The sequence below is a fragment of the Octopus bimaculoides genome, chromosome 3 (assembly GCF_046866305.1).
Source record: "Octopus bimaculoides isolate indiv1 chromosome 3, ASM4686630v1, whole genome shotgun sequence".
Classification (NCBI taxonomy): Eukaryota; Metazoa; Mollusca; class Cephalopoda; order Octopoda; family Octopodidae; genus Octopus; species Octopus bimaculoides.
The window spans coordinates 108,730,929-108,745,928 of record NC_142930.1 but is presented as its reverse complement, the minus strand read 5'-3'; the positions used below and the strand labels follow the sequence as shown (position 1 = coordinate 108,745,928).

Below are 15,000 nucleotides of genomic sequence, written 5' to 3'. Positions count from 1 at the left end.
TATATACATACACATGCACATATACATACATACACAATAGTTAGTTGTCAAAATAATATTGTCTGGAATTTATTTCTTCTTTTGTTTATTTAATTCTTTGTTCCTTTGTCTCTTTTCATTGTAGGTTTATTACAGAATGGAGCTTTGCCAACTGGATAAGTAAAAGTAGCAGAGTTTCTGGTAAGGGGTTCCTTCATTTGGCCAATACCCATATATGTTTTTGCCTATTATTATCTCATTGTTAGATTTAGCCATCATTATCATAACTTGTGATAATGAATGTTCATATTTATTGTTAAAATTATCCCCCCTCCCAACCACATCTCTTTTCCTTTGTCATTGCTGTTGTTGTTGAGGCTCGGCTTATCACTAGCTGAGCAGATATATGTTCAAAAGCATTTCTGTTGTGACTGTTCTATATATTTGGAAATCTCTCTATGTACAGAGGGTCAGAATCCTTTCTTTTCTAAGATGGTAGGATGTGAATTGAGGGAGATCTGACTGCTATTTCTTAGAGGCTGATTATAGAGGGTCCCTTTTTGGCTCATTCCTTCCTTTAGTTCATATCATTGGCAATCCATTATATTGTCAAGTTCCATTATATTTTTATGGTTTTTGATGATGATGATGATGATGGTGATGATGATGATTTGATGAGATTTATTTGGCAAATTTTCATGCCAAACTAATCACTAAATCATTATTACATTGGGAAGAAATATGATGGCTGTTGTAACTGTAACTGTAATTTGAACATTGAGTATTAGACTAATTGAAAAATAACCTACTAGGTTCCACAGAAGAAGAAAAGAACTCATAACTCATTTTACTTGGATGAGGGTTATATTATAACAATCAGCAGAAACAAAACTGTCTGTTAGACAGAAAAAAAGACAAGTGAGAATGCACACATAGAAGGGAAACTGACTTACAGGGGCATGACAGGTTGAACACCACATTCATGTGCTAAAAGAAGTATTGGTCATCTTATCCTGAACATTGACAGTCTGTCCATCAGTAAGTTACATACTCTTAACATGAAGCAAAACACATTTTCTCTTGCTATTGTGTTTAAGTATCTTTTCATGTTCAAGCTGACTGTGCTGGTAATTGTATCTTTACTGCATATCCATTGTACACTTTATGATAATGTTAACCCTTTGCAATTTTAATAAGGTGGTGGGAATCTTTATAAGAGATGCAATAACTAAGCTCTTATAACCAGAAGCAATCTATGAGCGTCAAAGTTGAAAAGATTTTTTTTTTCAATGGTAATAAAATTAATTATAGTAAATGTCCTTAATAATCTAATTTAATTCTGCTACTACTGGCATCAGTCGGCTCTCTAGATTTCATCTTTTCCACTTGACAAAAGCCTGGTTAAAGATTTCAGACATCTGAATGATATGTCTATAATATTTAAAATACAGTTATTTAATTATTTAAAGTACTGTTATTTAATTTATATGTCAATAATGTTTAAAGTACAGTTATTTATTTGAATGAGGAAATCACAATCACTTTAAAAAATCATCAAATTCATTATTTTCATAAAGATATTCAATTTATATGCAGTTTCATTTGACCAATATCAATATTACTAACGCAGTTAAGGTGGTGAGCTGGCAGACTCATTAACACATTGGGTTCGTATTCCACTGAAGTCAACTTTACCTTTCATCCTTTCAGGATCAATAATAATGTACCAGTTGAACACTGGGGTCGATCAAATCAACTCATCCCCTTCCCCAAAATTGCTGGCCTTCAAACCAAAATTATTAATGCAGATTAGGTGGTGGGCTGGCAGAATTGTTAGCATTCCAAGCAAATTGTTAGTATTCCAAGCAAATTGTTAGCATTCCATGCTTAGCGGCATTTTGTTCATTTTTATCTTCTGAGTTCAAATTCCACCAGGGCCAACTTTGCCTTTCATCCTTTCAAGTATACTAGCTGAACACAGGGATTGATGCTATCAACTTAACTCTTCCCCTAAAACTACTGGCCTTGTGTCAAAATGTGAAAGCAATCTTATTAATGCAGTTTTCTGTTATAATTTTAAAACTAACAATAAAATATATGATATTTAACACATTTGTATAAGCTTGAATGTGGAAAGATCCTTTGGTAAGGAAATTGTTTTGAGAGAAAATGTGTCCTTTTAAACAACATGTGTGAAAACATATAGGTCTATGAATGACACTATTGGATTGTGGGTCACATGTTTCTGCCTTGTTAAACATCATCAGCCTTGAATACTAAACTCATCATTCACAGCCTTAACTGAACAATAGTTGCAATGTATAAGAAGAGCAAATAGTAAAATTTGCTGGCATGTGTAAAGCTTGGCCAAGCTGGAATCAATTAAATAGAGTAATGAAGCAGTGTTGAATGAGATATATGCATGTATCATTCATGTACACTTGAATGTGGAAAGACCTTTTGCTGCCAAAATACAATGAAATAGAATGAATTGTTGCTGTTGTTCATTTGGCATTGGTGGATGACGATGTATAACAAGGCAGAAATGTATACAATCCAATGGTATCATTCCATAATCTAATGACATCAGAATGATGTCATTAGATTGAATGTGTTTTCACAAATGTGAAAGGAGAAAGTTCTTCAACACTATTTCCACCAAAAAAGCTTTCCCTCATTCAAGCATACAGGCATGGCTGTGTGGTAAGAAGTTTGCTTCCCAGCCACATAGTTCCTAGTTCAGTCCCACTTCATGACACCTTGGGCAAGTGTCTTCTACTATAACCTCAGGCCAACCAAAGCATTGTGAGTGGATTTGGTAGATTGAAACTAAAAGAAGCCTGTCATGTGTGTGTGTGTGTGTGTGTGTGTGTGTGCATGTCTTTGTGTCTGTATTTGTCTCCCCCCACCACTGCCTGACATCTGGTGTTGGTTTGTTTACATCCCTGTAACTTAGCAGTTCAGTAAAAGATATTAATAGAATAAGTGCCAGGCTTTAAAAAAAAGGAGAAGTGAGTTTGATTCATTCAACAAAACATCCTTTAAACATTGTCGCAGTCTATTGACTGAAACAAGTAAGAGATAAAAGATGCTAAATCTCTTTGTACGTGCATTTGATTTAATACTGTGCTGTGGGGCTCTCTTTCATGCCAGTTTGACCGAGCTTTACACACACTAGAAAGTTTTTTGCATGCATTACAATAATGCTGTTGCTGTTGTTATTGTCCAGCCTCTTGTTTTTTGTTCAGGCAAAGTGTATCTGAGATTTTATCCAATGTGTCCTAACTGATTATAAAACACAAGTTATTTTTTGTTTTGTTTTTGTTATTTTGTTTCTCTTCAAAGTACAGTTTTAAACACATTAACTCATTGATACCAACCTACCTGAGACTATCTCTGGTTCTATAATACAAACTTTGTGTCTTAAATGACCTAAACTAAAACTTTCCATCAAAATTTCATGTTGATTTATGTTCCAAACTACAGTTTAATATTGTCAATTATTTTACTTAATTCTTCAGTATTTTGAAAGGCAATTTGTTTCAGCAGAAATATAATAACAAAAGAGTTCAATCATTTAATCACTAATTTTACTTTTTCTCTTTTAAGAAATATTTATTCACTTTGCTGTTCTTTTTAAGAAATGCTTAAGAAGTTATTGAAGTTATTTGATCCAAAGAATCTATTATGTATTCCTACAGGAGAAGAGGATTATCAAAATCCTACAGATTATTCAGATTATTCTGTAGAACCACCAATGATTGATGATATAGAGAGAAAACCATGTGAAAAAAGTGTTTCCCTCTTCTTAGCTGACTTCAATGCCGTGCCTTCTGATGGGATTGCTGGATCCTATAGTTATTCAAACTCATGCAAAATTCAGCGAGAGATGGATTCAACAGCACAACAAATGTAAGTCACTTATTTCTATTTTGTTATTTTTATTGCTCCGTTTTTGGGGGTTTTTTTTTTGTTCAATCCACGTATTTTATAGATTACAACTTTACTTCATAAACCATAGAAAAATAATGGGGAAACACAAAACAAAGAAGATATTAACTGCACCTAACTACTCCCACTTGTAACTAGCTTTTCACATGCCTACTTCTATCTTTATTCTTCATCTTACAGGTTGCACACACACATACACACACACACACACACACACACACACACACACATACATCAGTTTGCTTGTGTGTTTATATACGTGTATGTTGTGTATGGATGCGTATGTCTTCCAATTTTTTACTAGATTCCTCAGTCAGAGAAAAAGTAACCATATCATTTTGGCAGACATCTCAAGCACTTTTCAGAGGATTTTTCTATATTCTCCGTGTTTCACAGACAACGTAAAATTATTGCATTGAATTAAAGAGGAAAGTTTGTACAAATTCTCAATGACTGTGTGTGTGTGTGTGTGTGTGTGTGTGTGTGTGTGTGTGTGTGTGTGTGTGTGTGTGTGAGTGTATGTGTGTGTGTGTTAGGAAATATATATTTGAAGTGATACTGTTAAAAGTAAGTAACTATTTAGTTAGAGTGTTGAAGATGTACAACAAATACAGACAGTTGTCAAGGAATGTCAGTTATTTGGATGAGATTTTTTTTTCTTCTGGGATTTTCAATAAAAACTATTCCATTATTTTAAGTTTCTTAACATGCTGACACCAATAAGAGCAGTAAGTAAACAGAAAGTAATAACATTACAGCAAAAAAAATTCACAAAGCACAAATAGCATCTAAGTGATAACATAACAGAATATGGAACCCAACCCATCGAGAAAAGCAGGAAACTTTGAATAAGAAAAACATTCAGATATTCAATATGGGAATGAACTTACAACCTGCTGGTTTCTGCATGTCAGAACAGTGTTTCAAATAAAGCAACTATATTGCATCATCAACATCATCATTTTAACATCTACACTTATACACATTTGCATGGCTCAGATAGAATTCATTAAAGCAGATTTTTCAATGGTCGCATGTCTCTTCCTGTTGCTAAACCTTCACCTGTTTCTAATCAAGGAAATATTTTTCCTGTGGCCAGACATGTTTCCATGGAAGATTGAAAGCAAACAACACAGATGTTCATTTACAACTGTTATGCAATGTCAATACAAGGAGACACAATTACACACGCACACATATACATATTTAACAGGCATCCTCACAGTTTCCATCTACTAGGTCTATTCACAAGGCTTTGGCTGGTCCAGGAGACTATAATAGAAGATAGTTGCAGTGGAACTGAACCCAAAATCACAAGGCTAGAAAGTGAAATTTTTATCTACAAAGCCATGCCTTCACACACCAACCACTCCTGCCCTTTGCAACCAAAATAATTTGACCTTGCGAGATATCATAGGTTTTATAAAGTCCTAATCAAACTGAAAGCAAAACAGAGATGCCATAGCATAATTGATAAATCTACCTAACAACTAGGTTCCAAATGATGCTATGCTTTTCTTGTTCATATTTTCTTATCTTTTTATCAATATATTTAATGTATACAAATATATTTTTGGATTTATTATTTCTAATTTATTTAATAAGATTATTAGTCTGGAACCCAGACAACTGAAGACAGCCACAAACGAAATAGGCATGGCAGTTGAAATTACAGTAATCCCTCGCCATATCGTGGTTCACCTATCGTGCACTCAATACATGGCAGTTCACCTGTCACATGCTCAGTACATCGCAGTTCACTCAGTACATTGCGAAGTTTTCTGACTAATATGTGTAAATTTATATTGCGGACTCCTCAGTATACATCGGGTTTCTGCAGCTGATAGGTATTTATAATTTTTTAGATTTTAATTATTTCTGTGGGAGGTTTTGGAACGTAACACTTACAATAGTCAAGGGATTACTGTAGCTCAAGATGGCTATGGTTGATAAGAGACCACAAGTGGAACCCTTCCACTAGTGAAAACTAGCTCAGTCCTCACTGCCCCACTCAGGTGAAGTATACAGGCTAAGGGGCAAAATGCTTGTGACCCTGAGAAACCTGCTGATAATATGGAAGGGTTTCCAGCCTTGCAATGGATTTAGAAGAGTTTGAAAAACCTCTGAGTAACTCCTGCAGTTTCTGCATAAGGCAAACCATTTCTGATGTTTATTTTACTTTGATATTTTCTCCATAGAGATATTCTTCTTAGTTTATATTCTTTCTTGTTATAGAATTCTTAATGATGTCCACAATACTATTTATATTTATATCTTTATATTCTTTCATTCTAGACCTGAATATTGTTATATAAACAAAGGTAAGGTTATTTTTCTCATTTCTTTTTCCTCTTTTCCTAATTACAAGTTAGCTTTCTTTGATTGTTTCACTTGTTTCTGTTATCTGATTGTGACCATACCGGAGCACTACTGTCAAGCAGTGGTGGGGAACAAATACAAACACACACACATACAACAGGCTTCTTTCAGTTTCTGTCTACCAAATCCACTCACAAGATTTTTGCTGACTCAAGGCTATAGTAGAACACACTTGTCCAAGGTGTCACACAGTGGGACTGAACCTGGAACCATGTAACTGAGAAGCAGACTTCTTACCATACAGCAACACCTGCACCTTATAGTAGAAATCTTAGTAGAAATATTTTTGCAAGATGCTTTTTATAGAACATAAGTTCAACAAGCTAATAAAATTCAAAAAGAAGCTGCCCCTAATTTCATCATTCTTTCATATAAGCTTCTAGACTAAAACAAAAATAGAAACTTATGCAATCGGTATTGTTTGATTAATACGAGCAGGGATTTTGAATTTTTTTTTTTTTTTAGAAGTTTATATTTTTGTTTCTTTTCTCTTCCTTTCTGCAGATTTCCGAATTACATATGCAACACAACAGATACCAAACACTAATTTGCTATTGCTAGTGGTAAAACAAATGAACTGTATTTGTGAAGTCAACAACCCAAATGAATTGCTAAAACTGCAGCTGAGTAAATTAACTTGTATCCTTTATAAGGGAAAAAATGTGATGAGCAGAGGATTAAGCAAAACCACCTCTATTTTATTGAATGTTGACAATTTTTCTTCTTCTACACAAATGTCTGGCTTAATTCTGATACTTTTAAATTTTCTAAATTCTTCAAAACTAAATAAATGTCTTTCTTGTTCTCTTTGTTGTTATAGATTTGGATGAGATTTGTTTGTATTTTTTTTATTCTCTGGATATTTCTTCATTCATAATTTTACCAAGAATTTCTTTTTCTTCTTAAGGGAGGGCATCCAAGCAATAAAAAACAATGCCTCAATATAAATTCACCTCTCCCATATTAGTATGGAAAACTGAATATAAAATGAATTAACAAATTTGTGAATTGCCTTTTCCACAAAGTTAAATTTGGCAGTCTTCAAATTATCCTTCTTCCAGACTTATTAAAAACATTGAAGTTTGGTAAACCAATTTCTGTGTTGCTTGCTGTGTTTTATAAGTTTGTAAACATTTCAATGTCAAACATATGATGTACACTAGTGCAAACTTTGAAGGTACCTGTAAAAAAACAGTAAAAGAAACTAATCATATATCTGTGTGTGTGTGTGTGTGTGTGTGTGTGTGTGAGTGTGTGTATGTGTGCATGTGTGTGTGCATGTATATACGTATGTGTGTGTGCATGCATATACATATGTGTGTGTGTGCGTGTGTGTGTGCCCTTGTCTTGACATCATTTGATGGTTGTGAACAAGCATCACTTATACAAATGCTATTGTTCATTTCTAATCTTTTGTGAAAAATATGGAGAAAATATTACAAGTAAGGGTTAGCAACAGAAAGGGCATCCAGCAGTGAAAAATCTGCCTCAACAAATTCCATCTGACCCATGCGAATATAGAAAGGAGTACATTAAAAGATGATGATGCTGATGATGATTTTATATACGTTTGTATGTATGTATGTATGTATGTATGTATGTATGTATGTATGTATGTATGTATGTAATGCATGTGTGTGTGTGTATATATGTGTAGCAACAACAAAACTAAACTGTATATGGACAGCTACAAAAATATTGAAGAAGTTACAACTTACTTTTAACATGAGCTTTTGTTGCAAATATTGATTTTCTTGAAATGCATGTAATGTATATATTTCTGTATGCATGTCTGCATGCTTGCATGTGTGTATTTGATGTCTGTCTGTCTGTATGTATGTGCATATGCATTTATGTATTTTAACATATACAATTTTAACTGCCACAACCAGAATTCAAATAATAGAATGAAAGAGAGTTCTTTAGAAATAAATATGGCACCACTGGAAGCACTTATTAATGCAGACTATTCAATGACAACCAAAGCATGGAAATTAAGTTGTTTCAAAATATCAAGGAATATGCTTTATATTCTTCTACTTCTCTGTCCTTCTTTTTCTTCCATACCTTTTTGCCTAAATTACAACATATATATATATATTTGCTCACATACACATATACACATACTTATAAATATATACATGCACACACACACACATATATTAATACAGATATTTTGGTGTGTATATAAAAACATTATGAAATTGAGTTACATATTTTTATAAAATTGTGTGTGTATATATATATATACATATATATATATATATATATATATATATATATATATATATATATATATATATATATATATATATATATATATATATATATATATATATATATATACTAGCTGAGGTATCCAGTAAAAAATTACCATTAATAAGATGTCTGTTGATAGCCATGAAACATTTTTTGTCAAATTTCAGCATTTTTTGTCAAAACAAATTTCACGGTGGTTAGTGCAAAAAATGCCAAAATTTTACAATTTTTGAAAAATCGATGCTGATTCAAAAATCGGATTTTTTAAAATTCCAAGTGCATAAGTGATCACATGACATAGGCAAAAGCCCCACACACGTGTCAAGTTTCATCAAGGTCTGTTGGATAGTCTCAAAGGAGTTAAAGTAACAAATTCACAAACACACAAACTTGCCATTTATTATTATAGATATATAAGTCATTTAACGGTGTATGTTGAAGCAAATGCAGCTATAATGTATTGGGTTAAAAACCATTTGGACAAGGGGGAAAAAAGCAGAATGCTACCAGCAAACTTGAACCACAGCTCTTCTGTAACCCAGATGGATATTTGCACCAGTTACACCAGAGACCCCTTCCATCTTCTATTCATCAAATTAGAAGCTTTGATCTGACAAGCAAGAAATTAAGTTTGCTTACATTTAGAATTTTGAAGCTTCTATATTTATATTCTAAATGTAAACAACTGACCTTTCTGCTTGCTGGTTTAAAACAGCTAATTTGTTAGTAAAAAGATGGAAAGTTTCCTATAGTGCATTTAGTAGCATGTCTGTCTGAGTTACAGAAAATATATGCTCCCACCCAAGGGTTTTTAACCAGCCTCCCACCCAAGGGTTTTTAACCTAATATATTCTTTTATTTGCTTCAGCCATTTGACTGCAGCCATGTTGGAGCGCCACCTTTAGTCAAAGAAATGGACCCCAGGACTTATTCTTTGTAAGCCTAGTGCTTATTCTATCGAATGCTTTTGCTGAACTGCTAAGTTACAGGGGCGTAAACACACCAACATCAGTTGTCAAGCAATGGTGGGGGGACAAACACCGACACTTCAGTTTCCATCTATCAAATCCACTCACAAGGCTTTGGTCAGCCCGAAGCTATAGTAGAAGACACTTGCTCAAGGTGCCATGCAGTGGGACTGAACCCGGAACCATGTGGTTGGTAAGCAAGCTACTTACTACACAGCCACTCCTGCACCTATATATATTTATATATTTACACACACACAGAATTCATACATTTTTCTCTCTTTATCAAATTGTGGCTTGTAACCTTCCATCTTTGTTAAAGAAAAAAACATCTCACACTCCTACATGATTTTGTTATACACTTGCACACTCATCAGTAACACCTCAACATTGCTTTTGTCATCCCAGTTTCCTCACCAATATTGTTTTCCCTCATCCAAACCAGCTCTAACCTCCTCTCATACATATGAAACCACCCACCTAACAATCACATGCATACAAACAGCTCATACCCCCACTAACCTCCACCACTGTTATTCCACACCAGCACATCTCTATACATATTCACCACACTAACACACACACACACACACACACACACACACACACACAAAACCACTCCTTTTTCATGCCTGCTTCCAGAAACCAATATATACATGTATATTTGCATCTACGTCCTCACTCCTTCTTCCTTTCTTCACTCCCCTCATAGAATAATAGTCCTATCTGATTTTTAACCCTTCAACATTGTTCCTCACTCCCTCAATGCTTATCTCTTTCTTCTGATGAAGTACTAAGGTTCAAAATGTTAAGACACTTTCTCTTTCTATGAAAGTATTAAATATCTTATCTATTTAACTTTGTTGCTCATGTTGTACTATTTACTGTTCATTGTATGTATGGTGACGTATGTATGTACATACGTATGTGTGTGTCTGTATGTATGTATGTGTGTGTCTGTATGTATGTATGTATGTATAATGAAAAAAAAATTTTAAGTGGACCAATTGTTACTCAGACTTTCTGATTGTTGACAATTCCCTCACAATTTTCTCCCCATCTTTCTGCCAACACAAGTAACTGCCTTCTACTTTGTTCTCCATTATTATTTTCTCAATTTTCTTCTTCTTCTTCTTATCATTTACATTTCCTAGCCTTTTCCTCCTCTCCTTCTAACTTGGTAAACATCAATCCCAGTCCCTGTAGTATTAAGAGCTGTCTCATTATTAAAGTAAGAATCCTTAACAGATCCACTAGTAAATGAAACAGACGAATGCAAGAAATTAAAACAGACAGGAGCCACCAAAGGAGACTACTCATACCAGTGTTTTAGCAGCTATGAGGTATCTATCATTATCAATTCAATGAAATTACTTTGCTTGTATGAGTGTGTGTATATATGCCTCTCTCTTTCTCTCTCGATATATATATATATATATATTTCTGTTTCAACTTTCTTTCCTCTGACATGAAACTGAAATTTTAATCTTAACAAATGATGTATAAATAAGCTTCTAGACACATTTTATCACAAGTGTGGGTGATTGAGCACTTTTATGTTTCTTATATGAAATAAAACCCCAAAATAAACACAATGCATGTAGTGCACTGCATCATGTATACTGCATGTGTATGTAATGCAGTCTTTACACATGCTACTCCATCATCAAACCTGACAAAGGAAATATTTACTTTACACACATGAGGTACAATATACTTACACGTGCAACTACACACACACACACACACACACACATGCACACACACATGCACATACACACACACATGCATACACACACATGCACACACATACACACATATGCACACCCACACCCACACATATGCACACGTGCTCATTTGCACACGTGCTCACTTGCACACATATTTAATTAGTAAAAATTTAAACATTATCTCAGTATCTCCCTTAAAATCTGCCATCCAGGTGATATCAAGAAGCTTTATGTTGGCCGTTCAATATAATATTGTGTTATACCTCACCAATACTTCTGTCTTCTACTTGATAACAGCTTGCATGTTTATAACCATATTTTTAAGACTACATATACTTAACACTATAATCTATTAGTTTCATATGTTATTTACTCCCTGAATAAAACATAACCCATAAAATTAAATAAACAATTGCTTATGGCAATAAAATAAAAACAGCTATGCCTTTGCTGAAAAGTAATTTGCCTAAGTAGAGTGACTGAGTAAATAAAATGCGAGAACCATAGTTCAACATGCTATAAATTCATATCCTATTTCAAGGAGATTTGTAGCCTGTAAGTATAGTCTCACAATTGGGCCTTTTTCTTTCTTTCCTTCTCGCTTTATTTATTGATGGATGCCATTCTTGGCACCGACCATTGTGCTGGTATGGCTTAGCTGTTTTTATCATAATGCCAGCAATAAAGCATTTGTACTTTCTGCTTTTAGATTTCTCTTTCTCTTGATGTTAGGATTATTTTAGAATATCTGCTCTTTTTATCAATAGGGGTTTTCTGTACGACTCTGGGCATTGTGTCTCACTTTTAATCAGAAAGAGTATAAATAGAGGGGTGTTTGGTAGCTGTATGAGAAAATATATATCTGCAAAAACAGTGGCATAGGGAAATATATTGTAATAAATGGAAAAGCAAGGAAGAGAACAGCATGAAGTTAAGCCAGATTTTTTATAGAGAAGCAATGAAATGATGACACTAAGAATCACATGACTTCCTGTGCAAGTTGGTGGGGATTTTCCTTCTGCCAAATGAAACACTGTCTTAACACGGTTAAACCATAAATAAGGGTTGTTTAATGTTAAATGGATTAAAGAGAGAAATAGAGAGAGAGAGAAGTGATTCAGAAATAAGTATTAAAACAATGGTTAGCAGAAATTGGGTCAGAATGGTAGAAAAGCTGTGAAAGATTGACTCAGTTGATAATATGGAAGAAAAATAAGTAACTATAATGTTTAGTAAGGCTACTTGAATAATGTATTACAGGTTGATACATAATAGAGAGCAGCAAGGGTAGAAATATGCTGAGTAAAAATTAATAGGAATTTATTAAATATGTTCTCAGAATTTAAAGATTTATGTATGGTATATTATGTGCAGCAAAGATTGGAAGTGTGTTGTTGTGAAGCCATGTTCAACATAAGCCAGCATAAAAAATTCAGAACATGATGAAGATTACAACAATGATATCAACCCTGTGCTGAAACACACTCTGCCTATTTTTCAATTAATTTTGAAAATAACAATGAATTTAGTTAAATAAGTTTGTCATTATTATGCTGATGTTTGAGACATAAATTAACATGAAATTCTGCTGGAAAGTTCTAGTTCAGACCACTTTAAAACAGAAAGTTTGTATCATAGATACAAGGACAGGTAGAATAGTATCAAAAGGTCAAGGTCTTTCTTCTTTTCATTGCAGAATTAAATTTAGCATAAAATCTGTCTTACATTTCATAAGTAACCCCCACCTACCTTTCTTTGTAAACAAGAGGATTCATAATCAATTTATAATGTTAACGATGTTTATTGTGTTCACTTCTAAGGGGAAATTACCATGAAATGTGACTGACTCCAGTTGAAACTATGTTTCATTCTCTTAGAAGTGAATACAGCAAACATCATTAATATTATAAAGTAAATTTATTATAATTCCCTTGTTTACAAAAAAGAGGGTTGGAACTAATGAAATATAAGATAAAGTGGAAAAAAAGTTAAAATAAACATCAAAAGTGTGATATTAAATATGTTTTTTGATCATAGTAAATAGAAAACTATTCTGATAATTTCTGTGAAAAAATGTACTAAGTATACTCCTACCCATAATATCACCAAAGAAAGATGGTTTTTAAATTCAAAAACTTTGTAAACAGAGTCATTTTATAAATAAGTATTAATGTATCTTATTTATTCATTTTCTTTTATCTCTTCTACTTTCAAACTTAGGCTAAAGTCAATATAAATCAATAATTCTGTAGTCATAGCTCTATTTTATATTTGTCATGTGAAAACTTAATATAATTTATAAATATTTCTTCTTCATTAAAAAAATAATCTTTGTAAAAATTAAAAGCATTATTTTGTTATTTCCATGTTGTGAAATATTTAACAGAAATAATATTATAGTTATGGAGAGGGAAGTGGAAATATTTATCAATTAAGATTTTTTAAAATTTATCTAATAGTTTTAAATCTGAAACTACCATGCATTGTGGTTGTGAAAATAACTGTGTTCAAGGTTGATGAGTTTGAATCTAAATTGAACCAAAGATTTTTTAGAAAAGTTAACAATATTTTTCTTTTACATGGTTTATAGAACTTTTTTTTTTCTCCTTCCAAAAATAATATTAAATTTACATGATTGCTTGAATCTTATCATGAGGTGTCATTATCTTCAAGAGGAAATAGTTCTTAAATTTTAAATTGCTTTGCAGGCTCTTAATTAAATCCAGAAATATTTGCCAAAAATTTAATTATTTCTTTACAAACATCTTTGAAAATATTCCGTTGGTAGCACAACAGAAAATTGTTAATTCTAACTAAATTCACAGCTAGTCATCACTGCTGGAAGCACATTGAAAGAAAACATGCAAACTCCTTGTCTTCATTTTCTTAGTAAACATGTACTCAAGGTTCACACTAGTTTAAGATGGTTGAGTCAGTGTAATATTTACATGTTTGTCAGTTGTGAATGTGAAAGGGCATGGCCTAGTGGCTAAAGTGACTGCAAGACTATAGTTTCAATCCCTGGACCAGGTAGTGCATTGTGTTCTTGAGCAGAGCACTTCATTTCACATTGCTCTGTGATCACTTCAATCCCTGACATGTAGTACACTTTGCATCTGTTCAAGCAATGCCAATTCGATGGAGGGAGTAAGCTAATGTACAGCCCTTACATCTGACCACAAACCATTTGTGCCAATTAATTAACAAGAAATTGCAGAACCATCTTTCTCAGTAATGAATAACTTAACCATAAAAGGGGATGTTAGATATGGGGTTGTACAAATAAGTTACCTTCAATTCAATCTAAGATGAAATAAGGTTGTTAATTGTATCATCCTAATTCTGTTCTACTTCCAATGGAACTGAAACAGAGTTTGTTTTAAAGATGAGAAATAACACATTAGTATAAAGAGACTGCATAATACAATGCTTTCCACTTTAATACATGTGATTATAAAGTAAAAAGTTTGTTTAACTCTTTTGATGCTAACCTATCCGAGAGCACCTTCTATAATACAAACTTTTTGTTTTAAAGTGATCTAGATTAAAACCTTTAAAATTCCATGTTAGTTTATCTTCCAAACACCAGTTCAATTATTACAAAGTTATTTTACAAAATTCTTCATTATTTTCAAAACTAATTTAAACAAAGCCAGTGTATTGCAACATAAATCTGGTTTTGAAAAGGGTTAAAGTTTTTTAGAAAGGTATGAATGTTAAAATGTTCAGAACTT

The 15,000-nt window shown here is 33.0% G+C and overlaps 1 protein-coding gene across 3 annotated transcripts in view; it reads left to right on the top strand.

The window, feature by feature from the left end:
- The window catches only part of LOC106867600 (voltage-dependent calcium channel subunit alpha-2/delta-3), a 669,388-nt gene that overhangs the window by 653,263 nt on the left and 1,125 nt on the right, over window positions 1–15,000 (top strand). For all 3 annotated transcript variants that reach the window (XM_089349471.1, XM_089349470.1, XM_089349472.1), the window contains 5 exons: window positions 125–180; window positions 3,681–3,891; window positions 6,226–6,251; window positions 6,814–6,948; window positions 10,794–10,879. In XM_089349471.1, the coding sequence (XP_089205597.1) occupies window positions 125–180; window positions 3,681–3,891; window positions 6,226–6,251; window positions 6,814–6,948; window positions 10,794–10,879 (514 nt within the window). The remainder of the gene's footprint in view (window positions 1–124; window positions 181–3,680; window positions 3,892–6,225; window positions 6,252–6,813; window positions 6,949–10,793; window positions 10,880–15,000) is intronic.